This window comes from Manis pentadactyla, chromosome 3, assembly GCF_030020395.1.
Source record: "Manis pentadactyla isolate mManPen7 chromosome 3, mManPen7.hap1, whole genome shotgun sequence".
Lineage (NCBI taxonomy): Eukaryota > Metazoa > Chordata > Mammalia > Pholidota > Manidae > Manis > Manis pentadactyla.
In genome coordinates this window covers 106,894,699-106,921,818 of record NC_080021.1, presented here as the reverse complement: position 1 = coordinate 106,921,818, position 27,120 = coordinate 106,894,699, and the positions used below count along the sequence as shown (strand labels likewise).

At 34.9% G+C, this 27,120-nt stretch overlaps 1 protein-coding gene across 3 annotated transcripts in view; it reads right to left on the bottom strand.

The window, feature by feature from the left end:
- CUBN (cubilin) overlaps window positions 1–27,120 on the bottom strand; it is a 257,655-nt gene that overhangs the window by 207,574 nt on the left and 22,961 nt on the right. For all 3 annotated transcript variants that reach the window (XM_057498263.1, XM_057498265.1, XM_036889071.2), the window contains exons 15-22: window positions 24,719–24,900; window positions 22,789–22,951; window positions 21,542–21,729; window positions 8,261–8,405; window positions 7,852–8,030; window positions 5,568–5,733; window positions 5,014–5,230; window positions 2,405–2,535 (exon numbers count right to left, since the gene is read on the bottom strand). In XM_057498263.1, coding sequence (XP_057354246.1) covers window positions 2,405–2,535; window positions 5,014–5,230; window positions 5,568–5,733; window positions 7,852–8,030; window positions 8,261–8,405; window positions 21,542–21,729; window positions 22,789–22,951; window positions 24,719–24,900 — 1,371 coding nt within the window. The remainder of the gene's footprint in view (window positions 1–2,404; window positions 2,536–5,013; window positions 5,231–5,567; window positions 5,734–7,851; window positions 8,031–8,260; window positions 8,406–21,541; window positions 21,730–22,788; window positions 22,952–24,718; window positions 24,901–27,120) is intronic.

Sequence of the window (27,120 nt, the reverse complement as noted above, 5' to 3'; positions counted from 1 at the left end):
TAGACTATGCCAGCGGGAGCCCATCCTGACACAGGAAAAGCTCCCAGTGCTTTCTGAAGAGAGCATCCGTGAATCACCACGCTCCGGGGCGATCCAGAGACTGAGGAATGTCAGGGAGGCTCCATCACTGTATGCCTATATAGAGCTAGACTGGTAGTAGTTTGGTCCATTAAATATCTTTTCATATATGATGCAAAAGGAAAACCCAGACTCTCTAAAATGTCACATCCCAAGTGGAAACATGAGCCTAATGGACCATGACAACCTCATCAATTCCATAGGCTTTTGGAGCTGGGGTCTTCCCTGGCTTACAAATTACCTCAAAGACCCAGCTTGCAAAAGGTGCTTGTTTTCTATGCTGTATTTTTAAAGAGTAATGATGAGAATTATTAATAGGAAAAATACAATAAAAGGAATAAATGCTAAAAGGTTCAATATCATCAAGTCAAATTTAGAAATGTATATTTTTCCAAAAAACCTTCCATCTCCTAAAATAGAATTCCACCTAGTAGTCTCTTATATTTATCTGATACTGTCTTTTCTCTAACTTCTTAAATTAAGTATTGAGTTTCTTTGGTATCTTTTTATTTTTGGTAGAATTTTAAGCTTATGGAAAAGTTGTAAAGTTGTAAGAAATAGCTTCCCTTACTGTAGATTGCCTTTTTGTCCTGCTTATGGTGTCCTTTTCTGAACAGAAGCTTTTTAGTTTCATGTAGTCCCACTTATTCATTTTTTATTTTGTTTCCCTTGCCTGAGGAGATGTGTCCAGGAAAAAACTGCTCATGCTTATGTTCAAGAGATTTTTGTCTTTGCTTTCTCCTAAGAGTTTTATGGTTTCATGTCTTACATTTCTTTGATCCGTGTTAAGTTTACTTTTGTGTGTGGAGTTAGACAGTAAACTAGTTTCATTCTCTTTCATGTAGCTGTCCAGTTTTCCCAACACCAGTTATTGAAGAGAATATATTCATAAATGACTTATCCAATAAGTGGTTAATATCTAAAACACATAAAGAACTCATACACCTCAACACCCAAGAAACAAATAGCCTGATTGAAAAATGGACAGAGGATCTGAAATCTTTGGATTTCTCCAAAGAAGAAATACAGATGGCCAATGGGCACATGAAAAGATGCTCCATATCAGTAATCATCAGGGGAATGCAAATCAAAACCACAATAAGATATCCCCTTACACAACTGAAAATGGTCACTATTCAAAAGACAAGAAATTACAAGAGTTGGCAAGGATGTGGAGAAATGGGAAAACTCCCACACTGTTGATGGGAATATAAATTGGTGCAGCCACTGCAGAAAGCAGTATTGAGGTTCCTCCAAACACTAGAAACAGAAATAACAGACAACCCAGTAATTCAACTTCTAGGAATTCCCCAAGGAAAATAAAATCCCTGATTCAAAAAGATATATCCACCTCTATGTTCATAGCTCATTATTTATAATAGCCAAGTTATAGAAGCAACCTCAGTATTCATCAATAGAGGAATGGATAAAGATGTGTAAACATACACAATGGAATATTATTCAGCCATAACAAAGAAATCCTGCCATTGTGACAACATAGATAGAGCTAGAGGGTATTATGCCAAGTGAAATAAGCCAAACAAATACCATATGATTTCATTTATTTGTGGAATATAAAACAAAATAGCAGTAGACTCATAGACACTGAGAAGAAACTGGTGGTTACTATGGGGGAGGGGTGGGGGTGGATGTGTGGGAAGGGTAATGAGGATAACGAGGCACAGAAATTCTTAATCATAACATAAGGTGGTCACTGGGATAGCAGTACAGCATGACAAATAGTCAATGATTCTGTAACATCTTCCTATGCTGACAGATAATAACTGTACTAGTAAGGGTGAGGATTTAATAATATGGGTAACTATTGAAACACTGTGTTGTATACTTGCAACCAATATAAGATTGTATATCAATGATACTTCAATAAAAAAAAGAAATAGCTCCCCAATTCCTTTTACCCAGATTTTCTACATATTTGTATGTTTCTCCCAAAGTTTCATCTCCCTATGTCTCTGTCTGACTCTCTCTCTTTCTCTCTCTCTGACTTACTTACTTGCTTACTATCTGAACCAGTTAGGAGTAATTTGGCAAAGTGAGTGTCTTTACCCTTGAAAAGATGAGTGTATAGAAAAAACATTCCTTTATAAAACAACTGTACAATTATCAAAATTAGAAAAATTCAACATTTAGAAAATACTGTTGTCTAATTCTTACTCTATTTTTAATAAGGAAGGCACTGAAGTCACTGCACTATTTTCCCATAGCTTTCTTTCATTGTGTGCCACAGGTTTGGGGATGAAGTGCTCTCATACAACCATTTTGTAATGGAGTAAATGAAACCAAGTAAACAATGCTGTTTTGTTACCTGCTGATGTGTCAGTTTCTTCATAGTTTATTAAAAAGCCTTCATAAGCAAGGTCAGAGTCAGCCACAAATATAAGCACTAATGAGTTGGCACTGCTGGTAAGAGAAGGTGGGACTGATTTTCCACAGTATCTATTTGAAACCAAGAAAGAGCACACGTTTAAAACTTTTAGTACACCCGAAGTGATGGACCAAAAATTAGGACATGTAAAATAATACTTGTACTGCTACTAATAATAACCCTTATTAGCTTAAAAAATAACACAAAACATTTACAAAGTTGTTAAAGATCACACTGCTCATGATTACTTCCCTGAAATGGTTTTATGTGTGTGACTTGTAGAAGAAATTTAATTAAGTTAGAAATTATGAGCTATATTAGGTCACCATACAGCAAATTAATGAACCTATTAATAGAAATGTAATAAGCCTTTACAATAAAGGGAAGCCAAATATTATAAGCCCATAGAGCACAGATTCTAGCATCAGCTCTACCACTTAGAGGCATTATGACTTTGAGCAGATCACACAATCTCTATGCCTCAGTTTTCCCGTCTCTAAAATGGGATGATGATAGTACCTACTTCATAGAGTTGCCTTGAAAATTACATGAGTTAATATACTGTATATAAAGAACTTAGGAAAACCTGAAATGGAAAGCCCTGTATAGGTGAAACCCATTATTTTTAAACAGCTGGTATATGCAGAGGTAAGTTTGATTACCAACCCATATAAAGTTTTTTCTGAATAAAAGCAATTTCACTCAGAAACACTATTCTAGTAATGCTAAAAGTAGAGTTGTAATACAAGACACTTTGCCAAGAGCTTTTTTCTAGGGAAACACTTGTAAGAAGTGTCTAGTCTAGAAGACTAGAAAATAGAAATCTCAAATAAAGTGCACTTGGTAAAATTAACCCAATGAAATGACAGTAAAAAAAAACGTATAGAAACCAAAATAAGATGAAATGTTGAATACAGGGAAAGGATGAGTTAATTTCTGATGGAGATAAAGAAAAAAATTGGTGTATAATACTGCTGCAGTGTTAAAAGATTTAATATATTGATCAAAATAAAGGTAGGTGAATTAATTAATATTTTATATGTCTCTGTATAGGCCCATGTCTGTGAAATTTGGGCAGGATTATTATAGTTCATGCCATTTGGCAAAAATTAATGTATTTTGTAGTGATTATGAGTCAAGCACCATAAAGTAAGAAAAAGAAGAAAGTTTCAAAAATAAAAGATTAAGAAAGTAAAAATAAAAACTGAAGAGGAAGAATAAAACATAGGAGAAAAATAAGTTTAAGAAAATAATGAGTAAAGGGAAAATGTTTAAAAAATGAAATGCAAGAAGAAGGAATACAAAAGAAATCAGAAGATTTCCATTTCCAACAAAGAAGTAATAACAGGAGCTGGTTGTAACTTTGTACCTGACACAACTAAAAATCTGGACAAAAATATATAAAACAATGGCTCTCAAGATACTGGATATCAAGCAATAAAGGACAATGACTCTTCAGAGACAGGAAACTAGTGGGTTTAATAGCACAACTGGAAATAACCAAATTGTTTCCAAGTAATTTAACTGCATCCCAAAACAAAGCTCAAGAATACTTACAGGAATACAATAATGTTCAGTGCACAGGAACAGAATTGAAAATGTCTGGCATCCTATCAAATACTATCAGGCATGAAAAGAAGGAAGAAAGTATAACCCATAACGGAAAGAAAAATTGATAAAGCATAGCAAAGAATGACACAGATGACTGAATTAGCAGACAAAAACATTAAAATAGTATCCCACAGATTTAAGAAGCTAGAGGAAAAAAATTAAGACATGGAAGAAATTAATGATGGCCCAAATTGAACAAATGGAAACTACAATATCTAAGATGACAAATACACTTGGTAAGATTAATAGCAGAATAGATATTGCAAAAGAAAACATTAGTGTACTTGAATACTTAACAATAAAAACTTTCCAAGATGAAACACACAAGAGAGCAAAGATTCAAAATCAAATGAAAAGAGTATCAGTGAGTTATGGGACAATATCAAATGGCCTAAGATACATGTAACTAGAGTTCCCAAAGGGAACAGGAAACACAAAAAGTATTTAAAGAACTAATGGCCAAACATGTTTCAAATTCAATAAAACTATAAATCATCTGAATCAAGAAGCTCAACATAAAAATTATGCTAAGTGAGAAAAGCCAGACAAAAAAAGAATACACAGTATGATTCCATTTTTATACAACTCCAGAACATGTGAGCTATTTACAGTGATAGGAAGCAGGTTAGTGGTTTCCTGGGGGTGGGGATGAATGGCAAAAGTGAGGAATTGTAACAGCAGGAAGACTTTGGGGTAATGATATGTGCATTATCTTGATCTTGGTGATGCCTTCCTGGATATATACATATACCAAAACTTAATTACTGAAGGCCAAGGTTACAGAGTAGTGAGTAGTGATATAGAAATGGTCATTGAAATGCATGTTGATCTCACCTGGTTTTTTAGCACAACCTGGTAGATTTAACATCCTTTACTGAAGCAGGAAAGCAAGAAAGCAAGTTTTTGTGTTATAAAAACCAAAACCAAAATAATTTCACCTCCCAAGAGATGTCCCAGAACCAGTGTCATAAATTTCCAAGTAGTCATTTGTACAATTGTAATGAAACTGCAGGTGAAATCTCCTGAATGTCAAATGAATTAGGTTGCCAGGTTGGACTAATATATGCCAGGTACAGTTGACACCATGGGGGTAGATATTTGGATGGCCAGGACTTTGAATGATTCCTGTTGACTCAGTAAGAATTTTTCCACATGCTGTTGAAATAAAAATAACAGTTATCAAAACAAGTGACTAACAAGCTACCTGAAATTCGAAACAAAATAATTTGACCATAACCTCTTAAAAGCTCAAAAAAATTCCCTTATATGTCATTAAGATAACCTAGTTTTTCTCTTATTAATAATTAACTATTGATATGTGCTGATTAAAAACTATATATTTTATTTGCTTTTGAGTATACTTTAAAATTTTTACAGTGTAAATGACCACACATCTACAGTATAGGTGAACTTTTCTGCAAAAATTTATTTCCATTGTTCAATTATTCTGATACAAAGCCCAAGAGGCAAAGCAGAAGAGTTGTTCTCTTACCCAAATCTGCAGTACTGAATTTAGCCATGAAACCATGATTTTCAGTAGAAGAACTTTTCACGAATATGACATGAAGAAAGTTATACACAGATGTTATAAATGAAGGTATATCTGTCCCACAATATTTTTTATTTTCAGAAGAACCCATAATGGAACTGCTACCAATCTAAGTAAAAAAGATATATTCAAATTTATTTTTTTAGATATTATTTTGGAATACTGCTTCAAGAATAATTATTTCTGCAATGTTTTTATTCATACAGTAAAAATCCATTTTAGAATATTTCAGTGACCCCAAAACAAACTCCATACCCATTAGCAGTCACTCTCCATTCCACTCAAATCCCAGCCTCTGGCAGCCATTAATCTTCTATCTCTAGAGAGTGTCTACTCTGGACATTTTTAATAAATGAAATAATACAATATGTGGTCTTTTGTGACTGGCTTCTTTCATTTAGCATAATGTTCTCAAAGCTCATCCATGGTGCAGCATGTGTCATCACTTCATTCCTTTTTATTGCCAAATAATATTCTATTTTATGAATATACCACATTTTATTCATCAATCCATCAGTTGATGGACATTTAGGTCGTTCCTACTTTTTGGCTACTATGAACAGTGATTGTAGTCATTCATGCACAAATTTCTGTGTAGACATATTTTTTTTTCCCTTGGGTATATACCTAAGAGTGGAATTATATCAAATGTTAACTACGTTTAACTTTTTGAAGAACTGTCAGATATTTTCCAAAGTGTCTGTACCATTTTATATGCTCACCAGCAGTGTAGAAGTGTAAACGGGTTCCAATTTCTCTACATCCTTATCAATACTTGTTATTATCTGACTTCTTGATTATGTATAGCCATCCCAGTGCATATGAAGCAGTATCATTGTAGTTTGATTTGTATTTCCTGATATTTAGTGATGTTAAGGCTATTTGTATGTCTTCTTTGAAGAAATATATATTCATATTCTTCACCCATTTTAAAATTAGGTTGTTAATTCTGATGAAGTCCAATTTTTCTATTTTTTTCATTTGTTGTTTGTGCTTTTTTGTGTCATATCTAAGAAGGCTTTGCCTAACCCAAGGTCACAAATACTTACTCTTAATTTTAGTCTTAGAGTTTCATGATTTTAGCTCTCACATTTAGGTCTATGACCTAGGTTGAGCTAATTTTGTGTATAGTGTAGGGAAGAGGTATGGGTTCATAATTTGCAAGTGGATATTGAGCACCATTTGTTGAAAAACTGTATTTTCCCTGTTGAAATGTCTTGGTATCCTTTTGAAAAATCAATTTGCCATAAAGGTATAGATTTATTTCTGAATTTTCATTTCTGTGCCACTGTTACATATTTTTATCCTTATTTGAACAACACACTGTCTTGATTACTATAGCTTTGTTCTATGTTTGGAAACTGGTTAAGTTTGAGCCCTCCAACTTTGTTCTTATTTTTCAGGAATGCTTTGATATTCTGGTTCCCTTGCATTTCCATACGAATTTTACAATCAGCATGTGAATTTCTGTAAAAGTGCTAGTTGGGATTTTGATAGGGACTGAACTAAATCTTTAATTAGGGGAATACTACCATCTTAACAATATTTAGCCTTGTAGGCTTGTAGTCCAATAGTCTTCTAGTTTTAATTGTGTGTGTGTGTGTGTGTGTGTTCCTTATGGTTGTCTATATACAAGATAGTTTTACTCCTTCTTTTCCTTCTGGATGCATTTTATTTCCTGTCCTTGCTTAATTGCCCTAGCTAGAATTTCTACTATAACTTTGAAGTGATAAGAACAGACATCTTTGTCTTTTTACTGACCATAGGAACAAAGCACTTAATGTTTCATCATTAAATATGATGTTAGCTGTGGGTTTTTCATTGATGCCCTTTATCAGATTAAGGAAGTTCCCTTCTATTCCTTGTTTGTTGAGAGTTTTTACTTATGAAAAGGTGTTGAATTTTGTCAAATGCTTTTCCTGCTTGTATTGAAGTAATCATATGGGGTTTTTTCCTTTATTTTATTATACATTAACAGATTTTTGGATGTATACCAACTTTGTATTCTTGGAATAAATCTCACTTGATCATGGTGTATAATCCTCTTTATATACTGCTGGATTCAGCTAACTAGTATTTTGTTGAGGATTTTTATATCTATATTCATAAGAGATACTGGTTTGTATAAACTAGTTTTCTTTCAGTTAACTAATTTGAGGGTTACATTACATAGTATTTTTAATAATATCTAACCAAATACAAATATTCAAAGGTGTTTTACTCTTACCTCAATATAATCTGTACCACAGTGGGCAGAACTTCCAATTTCAAAGCTAGTGAAGTTGAGAATGACTACTTGGCTTTGGGGCTGGTAGATGGTCCACCTACAAATCCTTTCTCCTGGATACACGTTGGGATAGAAGGGTGAGCGAATGACCCCTTTTCCAGTTAATTCACCTCCACAAGCTATAAATATGAAAATGATAATAATGTTTGTTCAGAGATAAATGATTCTTGCCCTCAATTTTATTGCAAAGTCTAATTCTGCATAAGGATATAATGGAATGTGACATTATTATTAGAATTTTTTTTCCTTGCCACTAGAGGACATAAAATAACTAAATTATTTCAAGAAATTAAAACAGAATAATCAGACAAATCAGACATTTAAAAATTAAGGTATAAGCTTTTCTTACCAACTTGATAAATAGCTCTGAAACCAGCTCTTACAACAGAAGCATCCATTATAAGCCTGATCCAGATTCTATTAGTAATGGATTTAACATGAGAGTGGATCTCATTGCTACAGACTTTTCCAAGTAAAGTTTGCTCATCTAGAATCTAAACAGAAAAATAAAATAGATCAGACAAATAAAAGAAAATAAATCCTAATTAATAAAATTACATTGGTAATGGTGGCATTATTTGGAGATGAGAAAATGGCAGATTCAAAATGAGTTATAATCCAATATTAATTAAATATTTATATTACATTTGAAATTTGAAGTGGTTCATTTTTTAGGATAATGCAATAACATTAAACATTGATAACAAAATCTTTAAAAAAAAATCCAAAGGCACAAGAATTTTTAAAATGTTCTCCTAATAATTTCCACAATGTCAAAGAGGTAATAACTTTACAATTTTGGACTATTTAGAAAACAACAAAATATGAGACCACAACATATCAAAATATGCAAGTTTCAACCAAATCTGTAATGAAAGGAAGCCATAGACTAAATGTTCTCCTTATTGAAAGACAAAAAAGTAGATGAACGACAGGCAGAATCTAAGGAATCAAGTTAAAAAATTAGAAACAAGAATGAAAATAAGGAATAATCAAGTAAAAATAAAAGCAAAACACTAAGTAAAATACAAAAGGAAGAATTGCTGAAGACATTTAAGAACTATTTTTAGAGGATGTTTGGGAAATGGGGATATAAAAGACATCTTTGGCAATAATGATGGGATATAAAAAACATCTTTTGAAATAAAGAAAATAAGCACAAATACACAAAATTAAGAATGACAGAGATGGTACAAATATACAGATACTGAGGAATTTGCTTAATATAATTCTATGTACGACTCTGCTACAAGAGTTGAGTATTTGAAATGGTTATTTCCAGGAAAAAAAACCATAAAAGTATAAAATACTAAACTCTCTCAAGGAGAAGGAACATAAAATCTGAATAGACAATATGCCATAGATAAAATTGAAAATATTATCAAATACTTACTTCCCCCCAAAAAAACTCCCAGAAGATGCTCTACCCAGTAAGTTAACTAAATTTTTAAAGAACAGACAATTCACCAGTATAATCTATTATAGGCATCCTCAAACATGGAACAATTACCAATTAATTTTTCTCAGAACCATCACTAAATCCCAACATAGATAATACAAATGAAAACTATGGATTGATCTTATCTATTAATATAGATACTAGAATCTAATACTGTGTTTTAGAAAAATGAATTCACTCCATTATTGAGCTTACATACCTAATCAAATATGAGAATAAGAGAAATGCAAGGATTGTCTGAAATTACAAATTATGTTAAACTCATCAACAGATTCAATAAGATAAATCATGTATTTCCACAGATGTCAAAAAGTTTATTATTTCTACTTCTTAGAAGCAAAACTCTCATAAAGTTAGGAGCACAAGAAAGTTTCTTTGCTATAATAAAGACCACCTGTTTTAAATCAAAAGTCAATATATTACAGTGTAGAGGCCATGAGCACAGTCTGAGTCATATAAATCTGGCTTCAATTCCTACCTCTGCCACTTACAAACCTCCTCTCTTAATAACTTTAAATCTAAGACTGGATTATGGGGTTGTTGAAGCAAAGCTATGATACTATAGTGTGAATTCCCTAGCAAAAGGTCTCAAAATAGAAAACTGACTTGACAGTTTAATGGAATCTCGGTAAATCTATTTCATTGACCCATGAGTAACAATTCAATAGGTACAAAGTTTCAGTTATGCTGGATAAGTAAATTCTAGAGATCTGCTGTACAACACAGAATGGTTATTGTCATTCTTGACATGTTTACAGGTCAAACACTAGAGATTTCTCGCCCAAATTAAGAATTATTCCATGGAAATATAAACTATAGTCTCTTGTTACATACAATTATTTTGAAAGATTTAGCAATCTAAACATTAATTCTTTCCCTCAATTAACTTATGCAGTCATCAGTAAATGCCAGGCTGTCCTGTAACAGCTCTGTGAAAAACAGTCACTGCTCACAAGCACATTTTTTTAAAAGCATGAGTGTCATATTTGGTGAAGTGGAGCGTGCTGTATTACTACTTAACACACTGGTTCTCAATAGATACCACAATTAGGCATTTTGGAAGTCTATAAAGGCATTTTTTTGTTTCTGTTTTAATTAATTCCACAACAGTGGTGGGGCATTTTTGGCATTTAGTGGCTGGGGACCAAAGATACCAAATACCTTGAAATGTGAGACATAGTCACACATGACAAGAATTCTCTTATGTCCTGTGTGATATTCATGTAAATGACAGTTCTGTTACTAAGTTTAAAATCTATCCTGATTTTACATATTAAACATGAAATATTTTTGTTCAGTATTAATATACCTTGTATTTTCCAGGATTACAAATAGCATGTAAATCAAGATAATTTTTTTCCTTCCTAGAAATCTGCCAAGAGTTGGTCACCATTTCAGGAATTCATCACCAACCTACATAACCATGCTAGCCTGTGTTTGTACTGTGGCACTCACAGGGATTCAGGGAGAAAACAACTTACTACTTCATTTTGTCTTCAGGTGCAGTCTGCCAGGCTTTTAACATACTGAAATAAATAAATACATATATATGTTTTTTTTACTTTATTTCTCCTAAATCTTACAATTTTATATTTTATATATAATGTGTATAATGAGGTTGTATCATCTAATTTCATTTCAGAATAGTGAAAGGATGAGATACTTTTTATAGTGTACAGAGAACTAATGACTTAACCAAACACTCTGAACTCATACAGGGGATTATGGAATATTTCTCAGCTGAAATAACCTTTAAGTGGAGACAAAGGATATGCGGCCTAAGGAGAAAGGGCACTAAAGAAGAGATTTTTAAAGAATGACACTCAAAGCTGGTGAGGATGTGGTAAAACAATGTCTCCCAACTGTAACTGGTGGAAGTATAAATTTCTGGACTGGAAATAATTTGATAACATGTATCAGGAGTTCTCAAAATGTTCATAGTTTTGGACCTAGTAACTCCACTTTTAACACTGTATCAGAAGGCAACTATTTGAAATATAGGCAAAGACACACAAGGATCCACATCAACATATGCTCTGTATTAAGAATTGAAAATATTCCAAATGTCTAATAATAGGAGGGTGATTAAATAAATGACGGTATAGCCATATGACAGAGTCTTACACAGACATTAAATATCGCATGCCTCTCCACTGACTTATAACAATCCAGTTCGTTTCTATGAGCTGTAACACAAATGTTGCATACTGTTCTACAATTATGCCAGATATCTCTCTAAATAAATAGCAAATCTCTGTGGGGAGAGAAAATATCTGCATCACCTTCAGCATATACCATAGAACTTTGCAAATAGGTCTTTGACAAATGTTTGCTGTTTCATTAATTTTAAGATGTGATATGATGCTTCCATTTTTGTTAAGAGATGCAGACAATACCATAGTTCTTGGAAAACAGCATGAAACACAGAGGAAGATATCTTCCTGCTATTTAATCCTCCAGGGTTCCATTTGCTTCTGCTAAGATTACTGTCTTTTTTTCTATTTTGCCCATTAGAAGATGACAAGAAGGGAGCAAACAGCCAAATAACATCAGAGCAAGCTAAAATGAGCCATTCCCCTGGGCCTCACTAATGAAATTCAAGGATTTTAGCTAGGAGAAAGGCAGCTGCAGTCCAAATGTTTTAACAGGAACTTATAGGACTCAAGGGCCCTAAACCTAGAAGGTACGATTGATTTTGGCTGCATTTCTCTCTCTGTGGAAATGAAACCTTATTAATTCTGAAAGCCTATATTCTCTCTGGATCCCAGACATAGCAATATCTTAACCACAACCTTTGAAAGAGACAAATCATGTTCATCAAATGCTTTAAAGTGACCCCAAATACTACTGCAGCATAGTCAGTAATCTAGGACTTGTGAATTTGCAACCGACAACCCACCCAAGAAGGCCACTTTCCTTTGTGCTTGTGCACTGTGATAGACCATATTAATTTCCCTAATTATTCACATCTCTCTCTGTAAGAGGACTGAACATCTCTGCTCAATGTCATGTGACTTCAGCACACACACCCCACCATAGAAAGTTAACACATCCCTCCTACTGACTGTGGGCTTGGCCATGGGGCTTGCTTTGCCCAACAAAATATGATACACCAATTTCCAAGGAGAAGCTTTGGGATTCATTGCATGATGCAACCATCTTTTACTTTCCTCTCTCATGAGACCAAGAGCCTGGGTCTCAGGGACAGATGGCACAGGGAAAGAACAGCTGAGCTACTGACCCAAAACCAGCATGTTAGCATGAACTGAGAATAAGCATTGCTGTAAACCACAGATATTTTTTCCTTTGTTGTTGTTTTTGACTTGTTTCATTGTTATTGACTGTTACTGCAGCATGACCTAGGGAAAGGTGACTGTTTGAATCTGGTTTGTATTAACAAACGGTTTTTCCTTAGAAGTCAGGTAAAGCTATGTCAGGGTCACTTACAGATTCATTCTTTACAGCGGATCAAACTTGCAAAGAAATTACAAGAATCAGTTCAAAATTCTATTGTTCTGCAGACCAGGCCCAGATTTGTCATTGACTGCCTTACTTAACCAGCAAACATTTTTGTTTTAGGCCCAGAGACCCAATATATAAACTGTGACCAATGATTTTTAGCTCTTGGAATAGCCTACATAGCTTCTGATTTTTATATTCATCACATTGAACTACTTTCTGAAGAGAAACTATCCTCGGGGGGTAAAAAAAAAAAGGACAGAATTCTGATAAAGGAACTATTTCCTGTAGAGAGAGCTGAAATTAACTGGGCCAAAAACCACAGTTCATATGAAATTTTAAGTGTAAGACCTAGAGCCTAGTCAGTAGTGAGCTTTCACATCTGGAACAGATCAAGTCCCAAAGCCACATCTTAACGCATGTGCTCATTGATTTGTATCGGCTATGTATACAGCTTTGCTTTTTCATAACAATTTCAAAAACCTATTTCAGTATTAAATTTTAATTCAAAGCAAACCAAATATGCTGCTATTTAGGCTTGGTCCAACAAAGACCTGAAAACAGAACACTACCATACAGTAGTGCTTATTTAACATGTGACTTCTTGGGAAGTGAGCTTCAGGTTGATATGCCCCTTCCTTAGCTAAATAAAGACTTGACCTGGAGACTAACCTTGGAGTAATCTGGGTGCACAGGATGGGGGTGTAGCCCCAAGCCAAATGAGAGAATAAAGGGTAAGGGATAAGAGTTGAAAGAAGCCAGATAGGGACTAAAAATTATTTTCTTGGTTTATTACCCTTTGGTATTTATTATGTTTCATTATTTCACAGTTTAAAATCTAAAGCTTTTTATGCCTCATGAAACAATGCCCCCTTCTAATATCTCTACCTAGAGCAAACTTACCCTTTATTTGATTTTTTTAACAATAAGTTTTTCTAAAAGCAGGAATACCTGTCTAGTTTTACCTATAAGTGTGTCCTACATGACTGAAATTCCAATATGTCACTTTCTTCTTCCCACTCTCCTCCCTGTGATCAACAGATTATCATGTTAAATTTTAGTAACATTCCCTGGTGTGACAGGCACTACGTTAAGAACATCCTAATTGTTTCCTTTTTATTTAGCAAAGCTAAGTTCTTTTCCTCCATCTGCAAAACCCTACAAAGTCTAGCTCCTGCCTAACTCTTACTTTCTCTTCCTCTCCATAATGATTCCAATTTTCAATTCTGAGTTTGTCAAGTATTTTTCTCAACTCAGTTCCTAAGGCTATATTGGAATCTTCTTCCTCTTGGCTCTTTACATAGCTAACTCCTCATCTTCAGACCCAAAATGTGGCATCCCTAGTGATGCTACCTCCGACCAGCCTATGGAATAGCCCAGATAGGTTCTGATTTTCATATTCATCACATTGAACATTTCTCATTTCCCTTTTATTCTGTCATCTCTAGAAAGATATTTCTCTGAACCAAAATTAATTTCAACATGTACTTAACTGAAAAACAACACTCCCCAGGCTTCTCTGGTATGTTCGCTTGCTGTAGTTACCCACCAGCTTCAGTTGTTATAGGTAGTATTCTTTCTCTGCTGTTTAGATTTACACCCTCAGAAACGATGCTGTGAAACTCTGACCAGATGCCCCCTTGAGGGTAGCAGGTATGCTCAGGCAGACCAACAGTCCTAGCTATCCCTCAACCAGTCCCAAGGCTGGCACAGAATAGCTTCAAAGCTTCACAAAGACAAAAGAAAGTCCTTTGTGAAGTTGAATTCATCTACAGACTGTGGAGATGTGGAAATTCTATGAAGGGCCAGCTGGGCATGGTGGCGAGGGGAGTAGAGGGAAGAGAAAGCAAGGAGGTGATGAAAGGTTCGGAGGGAAAATAGATACTCAGTGTTCCAGCTTGTTTTACTCTCCTACTTTTCCAATTTCTATGTTCTTTTTTCAGATTCTTAAAGATTTTCCCTGGAAGTTGAGTTTCATCATGTCTCACATGTTTTGATATACAACATTTTCTCTGTTATTTTCTACTTTGTCTTCTTTCATTTTCTATTTCCTTCCTTAACCAAGTATTTAGGAGAGATTTTATATATTTCCAAGAAATTGGACATTTTACAATTTTTTTCTCAGTAACTTCTAGTTGCGCTGTATTATACAGAGATATATGTGCAATTTCTGCTTTGTGAATTTATTGGTAAGAGGTCTAAAATATAATTAATTTATCATTCAGGCACACACTCCCTAGATTTCAGAAAACAAATTTAGTACAATTTACTTCTTTCTAGTTTATTAATTATAGCTTTTAGCTATCCTATGCCATTTATTTTTGTTTGTTTTCCACTCCTAAGAAGGAACAACTTCCTCAGAAGCTTCCTGTTTCCTCCTTCCCCTTCCCTCATCAGTCTCTCTGGTAGTGTTCCTGTTCTACTTACCCAAAGTCTTGCCCAGGAGAGGGACATATGATTTGGGATTGGACAAGGAGTTGATGGGTTGAACAAGTCTACTTATTTGGTTCACATTCCATTTGAAACCCTGGCCTTAGGATCATCATACTGGCTTCTGAAATTATTATTCAGCCTACAACTTTCATTCTCTGAGATTAAAAATTAAACTTTGATTACACCTTATGTGTCCTTCACCCAGCATTCTGATGGCTTAAAACACATGTGAAATCTTAATGAGAGGTACTGCTTTTTATTCTGGAAATATGCTCTGTCACATTCATTGAAATGTTTTATATAATTTAAAACTCTCTTGGACAAAAATAGATGAACTAATGACATGATATTGTACACAAAAACTCTAAAGAATTCACTCCAAAACTACTAGATCTAATATCTGAATTCAGCAAAGTTGCGGGATACAAAATTAATACACAGAAATCTGTTGCATTCCTATATACTACCAATGAACTAGCAGAAAGAGAAATCAGGAAAACAATTCCTTTTACAATTGCATAAAAAAGAATAAAATACCTAGGAACAAACCCTGAAAACTACAAGACACTCATGAGAGAAATTAAAGAGGCATTAACAAATGGAAACTCATCTCATGCTCTTGGCTAGGAAGAATTAATATCATCAAAATGGCCATCCATCTACAGATTCGATGCAATTGCTATCAAAATACCAACAGTATTCTTCAACAAACTAGAGCAAATAGTTCTAAAATTCATATGGAACCACAAAAGACCCCAAATAGCCAAAGCAATCCTGAGAAGGAAGAATAAAGCTTGGGGGATTATGCTCCCTGACTTCAAGTTCTACTGCAAAGCCACAGTAATCAAGACAATTTGGTACTGGCACAAGAACAGACCCATAGACCAATGGAACAGACTAGAGAGCCCAGATATAAACCCAAGCATATGTGGTTAATTAATATACAATAAAGGAGCCATGGATGTACAATGGGGAAATGACAGCCTCTGCAGCAGTTGGTATTGGCAAAACTGGACAGCTACATGTAAGAGAATGAAACTGGATTATTGTCTAACCCCATACACAAAAGTAAACTCAAAATGGATCAAAGACCTGAATATAAGTCATGAAACCATAAAACTCTTAGAAGAAAACATAGGCAAAAATCTCTTGAATATAAACACGAGCAACATTTTCCTGAACGCATCTCCTTGGGCAAGGGAAATAAAATAAAAAGTGAACGAATGGGACTATATCAAGCTAAAAAGCTTCTGTACAGCAAAATACACTATCAACAGAACAAAAAGGCATCCTACAGTATGGGAGAATATATTTGTAAAGGACATATCCAACAGGGGGTTAACATCCAAAATATATAAAGAATTCACATGCCTAAACACCCAAAAAGCAAATAACCCTATTAAAAAATGGACAGAGGATCTGAACAGACACTTCTCCAAAGAAGAAATTCAGAGGGCCAACAGGCACATGAAAAGATGCTCCACATCACTAATTATCAGGGAAATGCAAATTAAAACCACGACAAGATATCACCTCACACCAGTTAGAATGGTCAACATAGAAAGGACTAGGAACAACAAATGCTGGTGAGGATGTAGAGAAAGGGGAACCCTCCTACACTGCTGGTGGGAATGTAAGCTAGTTCAACCATTGTGGAGAGCAATATGAAGGTTCCTCAAAAAACTAAAAATAGAAAGACCATTTGACCTGGGAATTCCACTCCTAAGAATTTACCCAAAGAAAACAACTCATCAGATTCAAAAAGACAGATGCACCCCTGTTTATTGCAGCACTATTTACAATAGACAAGATATGGAAACAACCTAAGTGTCCAACAGTAGATGAATGGATAAAGAAGATGTGATACATATACACAGTGGAATACTATTCAGCCATAAGAAAGAAACAAATCCTACCATTTGCAACAACATGGATGGAGCTAGAAGGTATTATGCTCAGTGAAATAAGCCAGGCAGAGAAAAACAAGTATCATATGATTTTCCTTATTTGTGGAGTATAACAACAAAGCAAAACTGAAGGAACAAAACAGCAGCAGACTCACAGACTCCAAGAAGGGACTAGTGGTTACCAAAGGGGAGGGGTGGGGAGGGAGGGAGAAGGGGATTGTGGGGTATTATGGTGTGGGGTGGGGGGTCACGGGGAAGACAGTGTAGCTCAGAGAAGACAAACAGGGACTCTGTGGCATCTTACTACATTGATGGACAGTGACTGCAATGGAGTATGGGGGGGTTTCGATAATAAGGGTGAATGTAATAACCACATTGTTTTCCTCGTGAAACCTTCATAAGAGTATATATCAATGATACCTTAATAAAAAAAAACAGATTAACAGTTGATCTGTTCTTTCCATATTCACTGGAATATTCGTTACCAGCTACATCACATCACCCATGGGCAATGTGGGTTTGTAGAAGTAAAATTTAGTTAAGAGAGATATATAAAAGTCTATTTAACTCTTCAAATCATTATATATGACCTATCCTTCTGCAAAAAGAGTTATTTTATTTTTTCCATCAACAATCCTTGAGAGAAACTTGGTCAAGACAACATGGGTGTGTGTGCACATCAGATTATTGATACTTTTATGGCCAACCATGAAAGTGTCTCATCAACTGTCTCCAAAGTAAGTTTAAGGCAGGAGATGGAAATCTGGCTTGGGAAAAACCTGCGTTTGTATCATGTTTCATTTTCCAAACTTCTTTTATCATGCCTTGCCTTGATTTACCCTCACAAAGTTTGGAGGAATAGGTAGAACAGCTGAAGAAGGAACCAAAGCATCCAGATAAAGAATTGTCCAAAGTTACACAGTCATCAAATGACTAAAATAAGAATTTAGATGAGTTAACTCCAATCCCATTCTGGCTACAAAGCATTCTGCCATTATGTTTTACAATATTAAATCTCTCAATGCTAGTTTTATGATTCTTTTTCCTGATAACTTTCGAGAACAATTCAGAGAAGTTCATGTAACTCCTTATTGAAATTCAGTTAGAGTGTATTGCAAAGCCAAAGAAGATACTCCATTCCAGATGCTTAGATGTCTCCTTAGAGCCATTAGGGCCAATAATAAAGAACCTAATAGAAAAGCATTTGAAATTTCCCTGAAAATTAGAGTTACATTTTTGCCTGAAAAAACATTGTGCTTGGTTCCACATTATAGTCCAGGTATAAATAGGGATGTTCATGAAAGCTTCCTCCCTAGGGAAAGTGAACCACCTCTTATAGGCATAGCTACACTATTGCAGTTCTGTTCTTATCAGAGTACAACTGTAAATACTAAATTCAAGTCCCAGCTCTACCACTCCCCAGTCAGGTAACCATGGCAAGTAACAACTTCCCTAGGCCTCAGTTTCCTAACATCAAAATAGGAATAATATTGCTTATTGTGAAGATTCAATTAATTAACTCATATAAAGCAGGTACCATAACCAACAGGCAGTAAGAAGATAGTAAGCATTGCCTACTTAATTTATTACAATATTTGAAGGTCTTAGAATAGCACCTAGTGCAAAGTAAGCATTAAGTATGAGATATTTTCATTCTCAAAGTAAAAAAAGTTGGAAATTTAATTATTTACATAAAAATATCTAGAATTGCCCCATAGTGTAAAATTTTAAAGTATTTTATCTGATACTTTAGAAAACATAAACTGAATGAACACACACATTTACTTCACCACATGAGATAAAAAAAAAATCTCTGGATTAAAAAAATATTGCTGGATCCAGAGATAGTGAGGTAGGAAGATCCTGAACTCACCACTGACACAACAAATTTACAACTCCCTATGGAAAAATTCTCTCTGAAAAAGGCCTGCAAACTACCTGTACAAGCTACTCCACAGTGAAGGACAAAAGGGCCAAATGGAAACAGTAGGAGAGGCAGAGACACGGGTCCCCCTAAAGCCCACCTCTGGTGCAGCAACCACAGTTGGGAGGAGGCTCAGAAACAGAACAAGGGAGAGCAAGGGGTTTTGCCCATCTCAGGTGCCCCAGCCATTAGAACCTGCATGGGGGAGATAAGCCCCTGAAACACATGTGTCTGAGAACCACCCCGGCGAGCCCCGGAGACCCAGGGCTGCAGGGAATGGAGGCTCCGCTCTAGCAGGGCTCCGAGCAAATTCATCCACCGCGGGGCCTGACACTGGCAAGGTGGCAGGGCAAAAAGCACCTAGACCACATGTGAAGGGAGGTTTACTGCTAATCTTAAAGGCATCTGCTCAAGGGCAGGAGCCAGGTGGACCCTCTCTGAGGCAGAGATGCAGAGGACCCTTTGCAGCATCCTAGCGCAGGCTCCAGGCTGCCATTTCTGCTCTTGCTCCAACCAGCTGGAAGGAAGCAGGCAGAATGGCTAGTATCAAAAAGACCAAAAACAACAAGGGTTCCCAAGGGTGTGGACACAAGCGCACCTTCAGGCAGTGTTTGTGGGAGTGTAAATTGGTAAAGCCACTTTTGAAAACAGTATGGAGATTCCTCAAAAAAGTAAAAATAGAAACACTGGAATCCAGGAGTTCCACTTCTGGGTATTTATCCAAAGAAAATTAAAACACTAATTTGAAAACATATAAGCACCCCTACTTTCACTATAGCATTATTTAAAATAGCTAAGACACAGAAGCAATCTAAGTATCCACTGATGGATGACATATAAAGAAGAAAATGGGTAAAGAAGATATATATAATTATATATATATATATATATATATATATACATGCGCACACACACACCAGATGGCATCTATATCTATGCACATACAATGGACTAAACTTAGCTATAGAAAAAGAATGAAATTTTGCCATTTGTGACAAATGGATGGATCTCAAAAGTATTATGCTAATTGAAATTAGTCAGAAAAAGACAAATAACCATATGATTTCACTTAATCTGGAATCTAAAAAACAAAACAAATTAATAAATAACATAAAACTAAATGCATAAATACAGAGAACAGATTGGTAATGCCAGAGGGGAGGGTCAAAATGGGTAAATGGGATTAACAGGTACAAACTTCCTGCTATAAAAAAGTCATGGAAATGTAATAATGTGCAGCATGGGGATTATAGTCAATAATATTTTAATGTAAATCCAAAACTTGCTAAGAAAGTAAATCTTAAAAGTTTTCAACACAAGAAAAAAATATGTAACTTTGTATGGTGACAGATGGCAGACTTAATGTGATCATTTCACAATGTTGATCAAATGTTGAATCATTATGTTGTATACTGAAACTAATATAATGTATTTCAATTATACTTTAATAAAAAAAATACTGCTGTAGTGTCATATTCAATGTCCTTCAGTCTTCAGACACATCCAGATCTTATGCTAAATTCTGTTTCCTATCTCTACATATGAAGTAGGGAAGCGAATAAGAGGTTACATAAGTCCTTTCCGGAAAAAACCATTCTAACATACATGAGCAAACAGAATTGTCAACACTTCTCTGAGTTTATATAAAATGGCTGTGCCCAACAGAAAGTGTTTTGTTTCTCATCCTCAACACTTCAATTTGTGAATTGACCAATAATGAAGCAAAATATTTAACAGGCCAGGCAAATAAAAACTGACTTTTTGTTTTAATTATTCTTATCACAACCATTACACATACTTAAATCAGAGTTGGAATTTTCTGGAGGAGAGCAAGCAGAACTAGTGAAGGGGAAAAAACCCTAAACTCTAAAACAAGAGCAATGCAATGCTTTAACTTAACATTCTGTCACTGACTAGCTAGCTCACCTGAGCAAATCCTTTACTTCTCTGAGTTGAGTTCCCTCATACATACAATTGTCTGGGACAGTCTCTGAAATCTGGATCCAAGTGGTGAATCCTATTCATCACAGGTATTTGCATTCACCTCAGTTTTTAGGGCTCAGCTTAATAGCTTATACGTTTGCATTATTATCTATTTCTAGTCTCAGCTTCCATTTTTGTGCTTTGCTATTCCATTACTAATCTCCTGTTTCATCATCTATAGATACATTTTTAGCAAATCTTTCACATTCTCTAGAACAGTTGTTCTCAGATGCCAGCCTTCATCAGAATCAGCCAAGGAGGGCTGTTAAAACACAGATTGCTGCGCTTGCCTTTGCAGGTTCCAGTTAATAGGCTTAGAATATGGCACAGCACTGCACTGCTAACATTCAGATCATCCAGGGGATCTGGATGCTGCTGGGCCAACCGCCGTTTGAAGAGCACTGTTCTACATAATACAAAAATGTTGTTAACCATCATCTAAGGCCCATGAATAGTGTAAGTTACCTCAATGTAACTCTGAGAACAGCCACTCTGGCCTTCCAGCTCCACGTGGGTGAAATTGACGTGTATTTGTTCTCCCAGGGGCTGCTCTATAATATAGATGCATTGTCTGTTGTGAGTGAAAGGTCCAGACAAGTCAGGAGAAAGAAGTCCTTCTGGGTCTGTGTAGGTCCCTCCACAATACAGATCCGCTAACAGAACAGGGAAGAGAAGGAAATGGTCATATGGATGGCCAGTTTTCTAGCTGGCATGAGATACAATTTTTATACACATACACATGCAATCGCATACCCACTTTAATTTAACCTGTACAGGCTTATGCCTCTAATTACAGTATTTTCAGTTTGATATGTGTTTGTAGAACTTTCAAGTAGCACCTAAAGAACTAGATGTAAAGATGAGCGATCTAACTTTTAACCAAACATCCTCTTCTATAAATTGCTTTTTAAATACATTTATGCTCACCTTCATTCCAAAAAGATTTGAGGCAATCTATAAAATACATATAGCAAAATAAAATATACAACTATAAAAATGAAACACATTAAAGGAATAATGAGGACAGAAGAGCAGAATGTGGTCAGAGGAAAGTTGATATGAACAGAAAACAGATATGGACTACACATACCACAGAAGGCCAGTGGCAGATTCAGCCTGTAGCCAAAGTAAAGGGAAAAAGGGACCAATGAAAAGATTTTCATGTTATTTTTCCTGGTTTTGAGACTTAAAAGGTGTATTTCCTGTGAATTTTCATCGGGGCATAATGAGGTATGTTAAAAGCAAAATCCTCAACAGCGTACAACAAAAATCAGAGCATTTCATTGTTTTTGGTTGATGTGCTGGTTTGTTTGAAGGTATCAATGCAAGTTAAAGGCATAACAACTATAAAATCTGACATAGCTCAAGACAGGCTACATTTCTCTCATGAATAGCAACTCCACAACAAAATATCAAATAACAGCTAGGGAACTGATGTTTGAATTATTTAATTTTAGGTGCCTCGCACATATCTAACACAATGTAGATCCCATAATTTACGGATCGAGGGGTATTGCAGTATTAATAATAGAACATTGGAAAGATAAAGAAAAAACCTGGAGCTCTGACAGAAATATTTATAAAGACATGTTATTAGTCAAAGTAAGTCAGCCATTACAGTTAATGTGCAGCTTCACACTTAAATATAAAACAGCTATATGTAGCACTGTCCTTCACATTCATATTAAGCTCCCAATTATCAGGTTACTTACAAGGTGAAGTTAAGTAGGTGATATAGAAGCCTTGGTCGTTAATCTGATTGTCAGAATGGAAATGAACTCTGGCAAAGGGGCCTGTAGTCAGGAGTGGTGGGACAGAAAGAGTGGTACAGAATTTCCCAAGAACAGGGTCCTGATGCAAAGGACCATCTCGAATCTAAAACAAAAGAATGAATCAGTAAGCTCAATAACAAACCCAGTAATTTTGTACATTAACCGTCATTTGAAAGTAATGGCTTAGGAGCCAGACTAACCTGAAGTTACTGTAACCACATGTATACTAACACGTGGCTCAGTCCGTGAGGGCGTCTTATTCTCCCCTCATCTCCAATGCCTCATCTGCTGTCTAAATTTTAATTCCAAGACTAGATATTTCTCTTTCTTTTTTCTCATGAATTTTTCTCCATGTTTTCCTTCCTACATTCTCCCCCCAAGGTGTTTGTTCTGAAATGATAAATTCCTAGTGATCTAGAAGAAAGAAAATGAATATGTGCAAAGAAAAACAGAAAAAGTAAAGACAGCAAAGTCAACTGAATCACAACTTGATCAAGCTATTCAGGAGGATGAGGTGGAAAAGGAAGTGAAGTCAGATTAGATGCAAAATAATGACAGTTTAACAAATTTAAAAAGTGCAACTTTAACAGGAATTAAGTACTGCAGTATGGATGTTATGACCTTAGGCACCCTTTTTAATAGTTGGTTTTTAATTTCTTAATCATGTCAACCTCTCTATGATTCTGTTATAACTGTAAATCCTGTACCACATAAAATACCAAGGCATCAATAAACAAAGTAATATAATAATATGGCCAATTTTGTCCACTCGAATTGCTTTTTCTATTGGCAGCCAAGTTACAGGCCAGCATTACTTTATTCCTATATTTAACTAGTTCTTTGAAATATTGTTGAGAAATGAAAGGCTTTCAGTATTATCAGAATTGATACTTTCTATGGTATGTGGAGATTCAGGAATTAATATATAGGAATGAAAAAATTAGAATTTCAATTTGATGAGATTTATTGAAATTAATTTCAAGAAAATTCACTTTAATGTTAATATTTAAAGGATTATCTTGCTGAAATTTTCCAGGGAGAGGTAGATCTTCCAGTTATTCCCAAAGATTTCAAATCCATTACAACTGCTATATTACTAATGGCTTTAACTTGTGAAGATCAACATGACAGCCACACCTTTCTATCCTGTATGAATAATTCCACAGCACTCCATTCTTCTCTAATGGACTTGGAAAAGCATATTGTCTTTGATCACTAGTACAAGAGTCACTGAAATTTATGGTGTAAACAAGAAAGGAACAACATAAGAATTCAATCTTCTCAATGATCTTACTACAAATGGAGTGGAGAGTAACATTTTTCATATACCTATCTGCTTATTACATTTTCATGTAACAGCCTTTATCCTCTTCCATAATTTAATTTAATTTAAGCAGGAAGAGCACTAGTTGACTTCTGTCTGTCCAATAACAGTTATCAATACTTTCCAGTAAGGCTCACCCTTTAGCAATCCATTTCAACACAATAGCTATTAAGTTAGTTTTCTTCGTGGAACACTATAGTCAACTTGTGAAACACCTTGTCAGTTTACCACAGACAACTGAGATTTGTATCTGCATTGGAGAAGATAGTCATTACTGAGTTCTGCTATTCTCATGTTAGGAGACTGGGCTTCCAGGAAATCATGGAAGACAAGGCAACGTGTTTCCCAGATTTAAATGGAACCCAGAAGAGGCAACAAGCTGTCACAATTAAGAATAGGGAGTTAGCAAGAATTAGACATTGGCTACCTACTGTGGAATAGATCCAACTAGTGCTAATAAATTTTGGTCATCCAGGGGCATCACCAAAACCATACGTCTCTGAAGTCTAATCATATCATAAATTCTATCTAAATACAATTGCTTACCTCAAGATAATCTTTGCTGCAATCATCGTGGTGCTCCAGACTCAAGGTCCCAAAAGTAAATGTTATCAGGAGGCCAGGACTGGTTATAATGCTCCAGACACAATCTCTTCCTGGGGGGTAGTTTCCAGGGTATCCCGGAGACTTAATTGAACCATAAGTACCAGTCAGTGCACCTCCACACTCTAAAATTAGAGGGAAAAATAACTTTACATTTGTATATATGTTGTAACTCACATTGAATTGTCATAGCCTTTATTGTAAGAAGATAAACTTTGCTTAAATTACTATGTGCAGTTTTGGAAGACCCTCACAAATTGAACAAGAGTTTTGGTTTTCCAGTTTGATAAAGTTATAAATCTGGAAGTACCAACTGATAAATAAGTGAATCATCCATGGTTTTAGCTCTGCACTTATTAGCCATCATACAATGATAGGATTTAAAACACAGTCCTCATCTGTCTGAGGGATGAATAACAGGATGATAGATTTCCTTTTATTCACTTTGAAGGAGATTAGTTTCTGTATATTGACTCTTATAAAGTTCTGGAACTTATGACAGCTCCTGTATTTTACAACAAACCAGATCATCTTATATATTAGGATAGTTAAGCAGTACATAATTTTCACTTGAGAAAGTTTCTTAACACTGTGACATAGTTAAACCATTCATTTCATAAATGAAGAAATTCAAATGTTTATGGGTGTCTGAGCCACTTACCCAGGAATGGGGCAAAGGAAGGATGGGGCCAGGCTTTCAGATACCTATTCATTCCACTACCACCTCCATTATACTCCCACCAGCCCCCTAAAGTTGCATACAAGTGACTGGAAGAATCTTTTCTTTAGTGACACCCACATTTATTTAACAAATAATCTGTCATGGCTTATAAGAAATACTACCATAAAATTGAAAAATTGAAATACTAAACAAGAATCTAGAGCTAAATAAGTATAAATAGAAAAATAAGATAAAACAAGGTGACATTTCAGATTTGCAAGGAATGAGATTTATGTAGTTATGCAGGTTAGTCAGGAAAAAGTTTTGCTGCCAAGGCAAAACATAAAAGAAATTAGTTACATGATTCTCACTGTTCTAATTAGAAAATATCTCAGTTGCTCAGAGGAAGATAAGTTTTCTAAAATTTAGTATTTAAAAAATTATTTTATAGGTAAAAACTCAAAACGCCAGAAACAAAGTAAAATGCTAATGACAACCTGAGGAAAAATGCAATATATAATACAAAGTTATTATCTCTAATATATGAAGAGCTTCTAAAAAGAATAAAAGAATAAAGATATTAGGGTTAGAAAAAAAAGAATGGAGATACAAAGAGTTAACTGAAAAAAATTCAAATGTCCTTTGCTGTTCAACCTCACTCAACAGGGAGATGCAAATAGAAACTTCACTGAGATACTATTTCTTGCCTCTGAGAATGATAAAAATCCAGAATTTTGAAAACAAATTATTGGTGGGGCTTTGGGGAAATAGACACTCCCATACATTGCTGAAGAGGATGCAATGTACAACTTTTACAGAAGAGACTGTAGAAATATCCAGCAAAAACATAGGTATTTACTTTTTGACTTTTAGAAATCTTTCTCAAAGGTACATTGGCACATAAACCTATAAATTTTGCTAAAATAAATTAAGAGGGAGTTAAATAAATACAGAAATAGTCCATGTTAATGGCTCAGCAAAGTCAAGATTTTTAAGAAGTCATTTCTTCCCAAGTTGATTATACATTCAACGCAATAACAACAAAATCCCAAAAGATTGTGAGGGGAAATTTACAAGATAATTCTAAAATTTATATGGAAATATAAAGGATCTAGTATATTATAAGAGAACAAAGTTAAAGGACTTATGTGACCAGACTTCAGGCTTCAGTAGTTAAGCCAATGTGGCACAAGAATAAACAAACAGACCAACAGAAAAGAGGAGAAACTCCAGAAACAGATCCAGATTTACTGATGAATGAACTGGAGGTTTGGTATATATTGTACTCTCTACTTTTTTCTAAGTTTAAAATTTTCATTGTAAAAAGTTAGGAAAAAATGGGGCACCAAAAGCAAAAGAATAAATAAATAATGAAGTAGTGGGTCATTAAGATAAGGAACACTAAGTGAATGAGTGGGCAATGTCCTCAACAAAATCCCCATAGTAATTTACTAATAGGGCTTATAAACACGCTGTTCAGTAAGGGACCCATTAAGACTCATGTTTTTTAATCCTTCCATTTCACCCATATTTTATTATTTCTGAATAATAAAAATAAAATTTTTAAGCAATTTTTAAAAACAATTTTTAAAACAATCATAAAATATTATATAGCACTGGATCTCAAAATATCTAATGTAGCCAAAGGTCTAATACTGATCAAGAAAGCTACATAACCTCATAG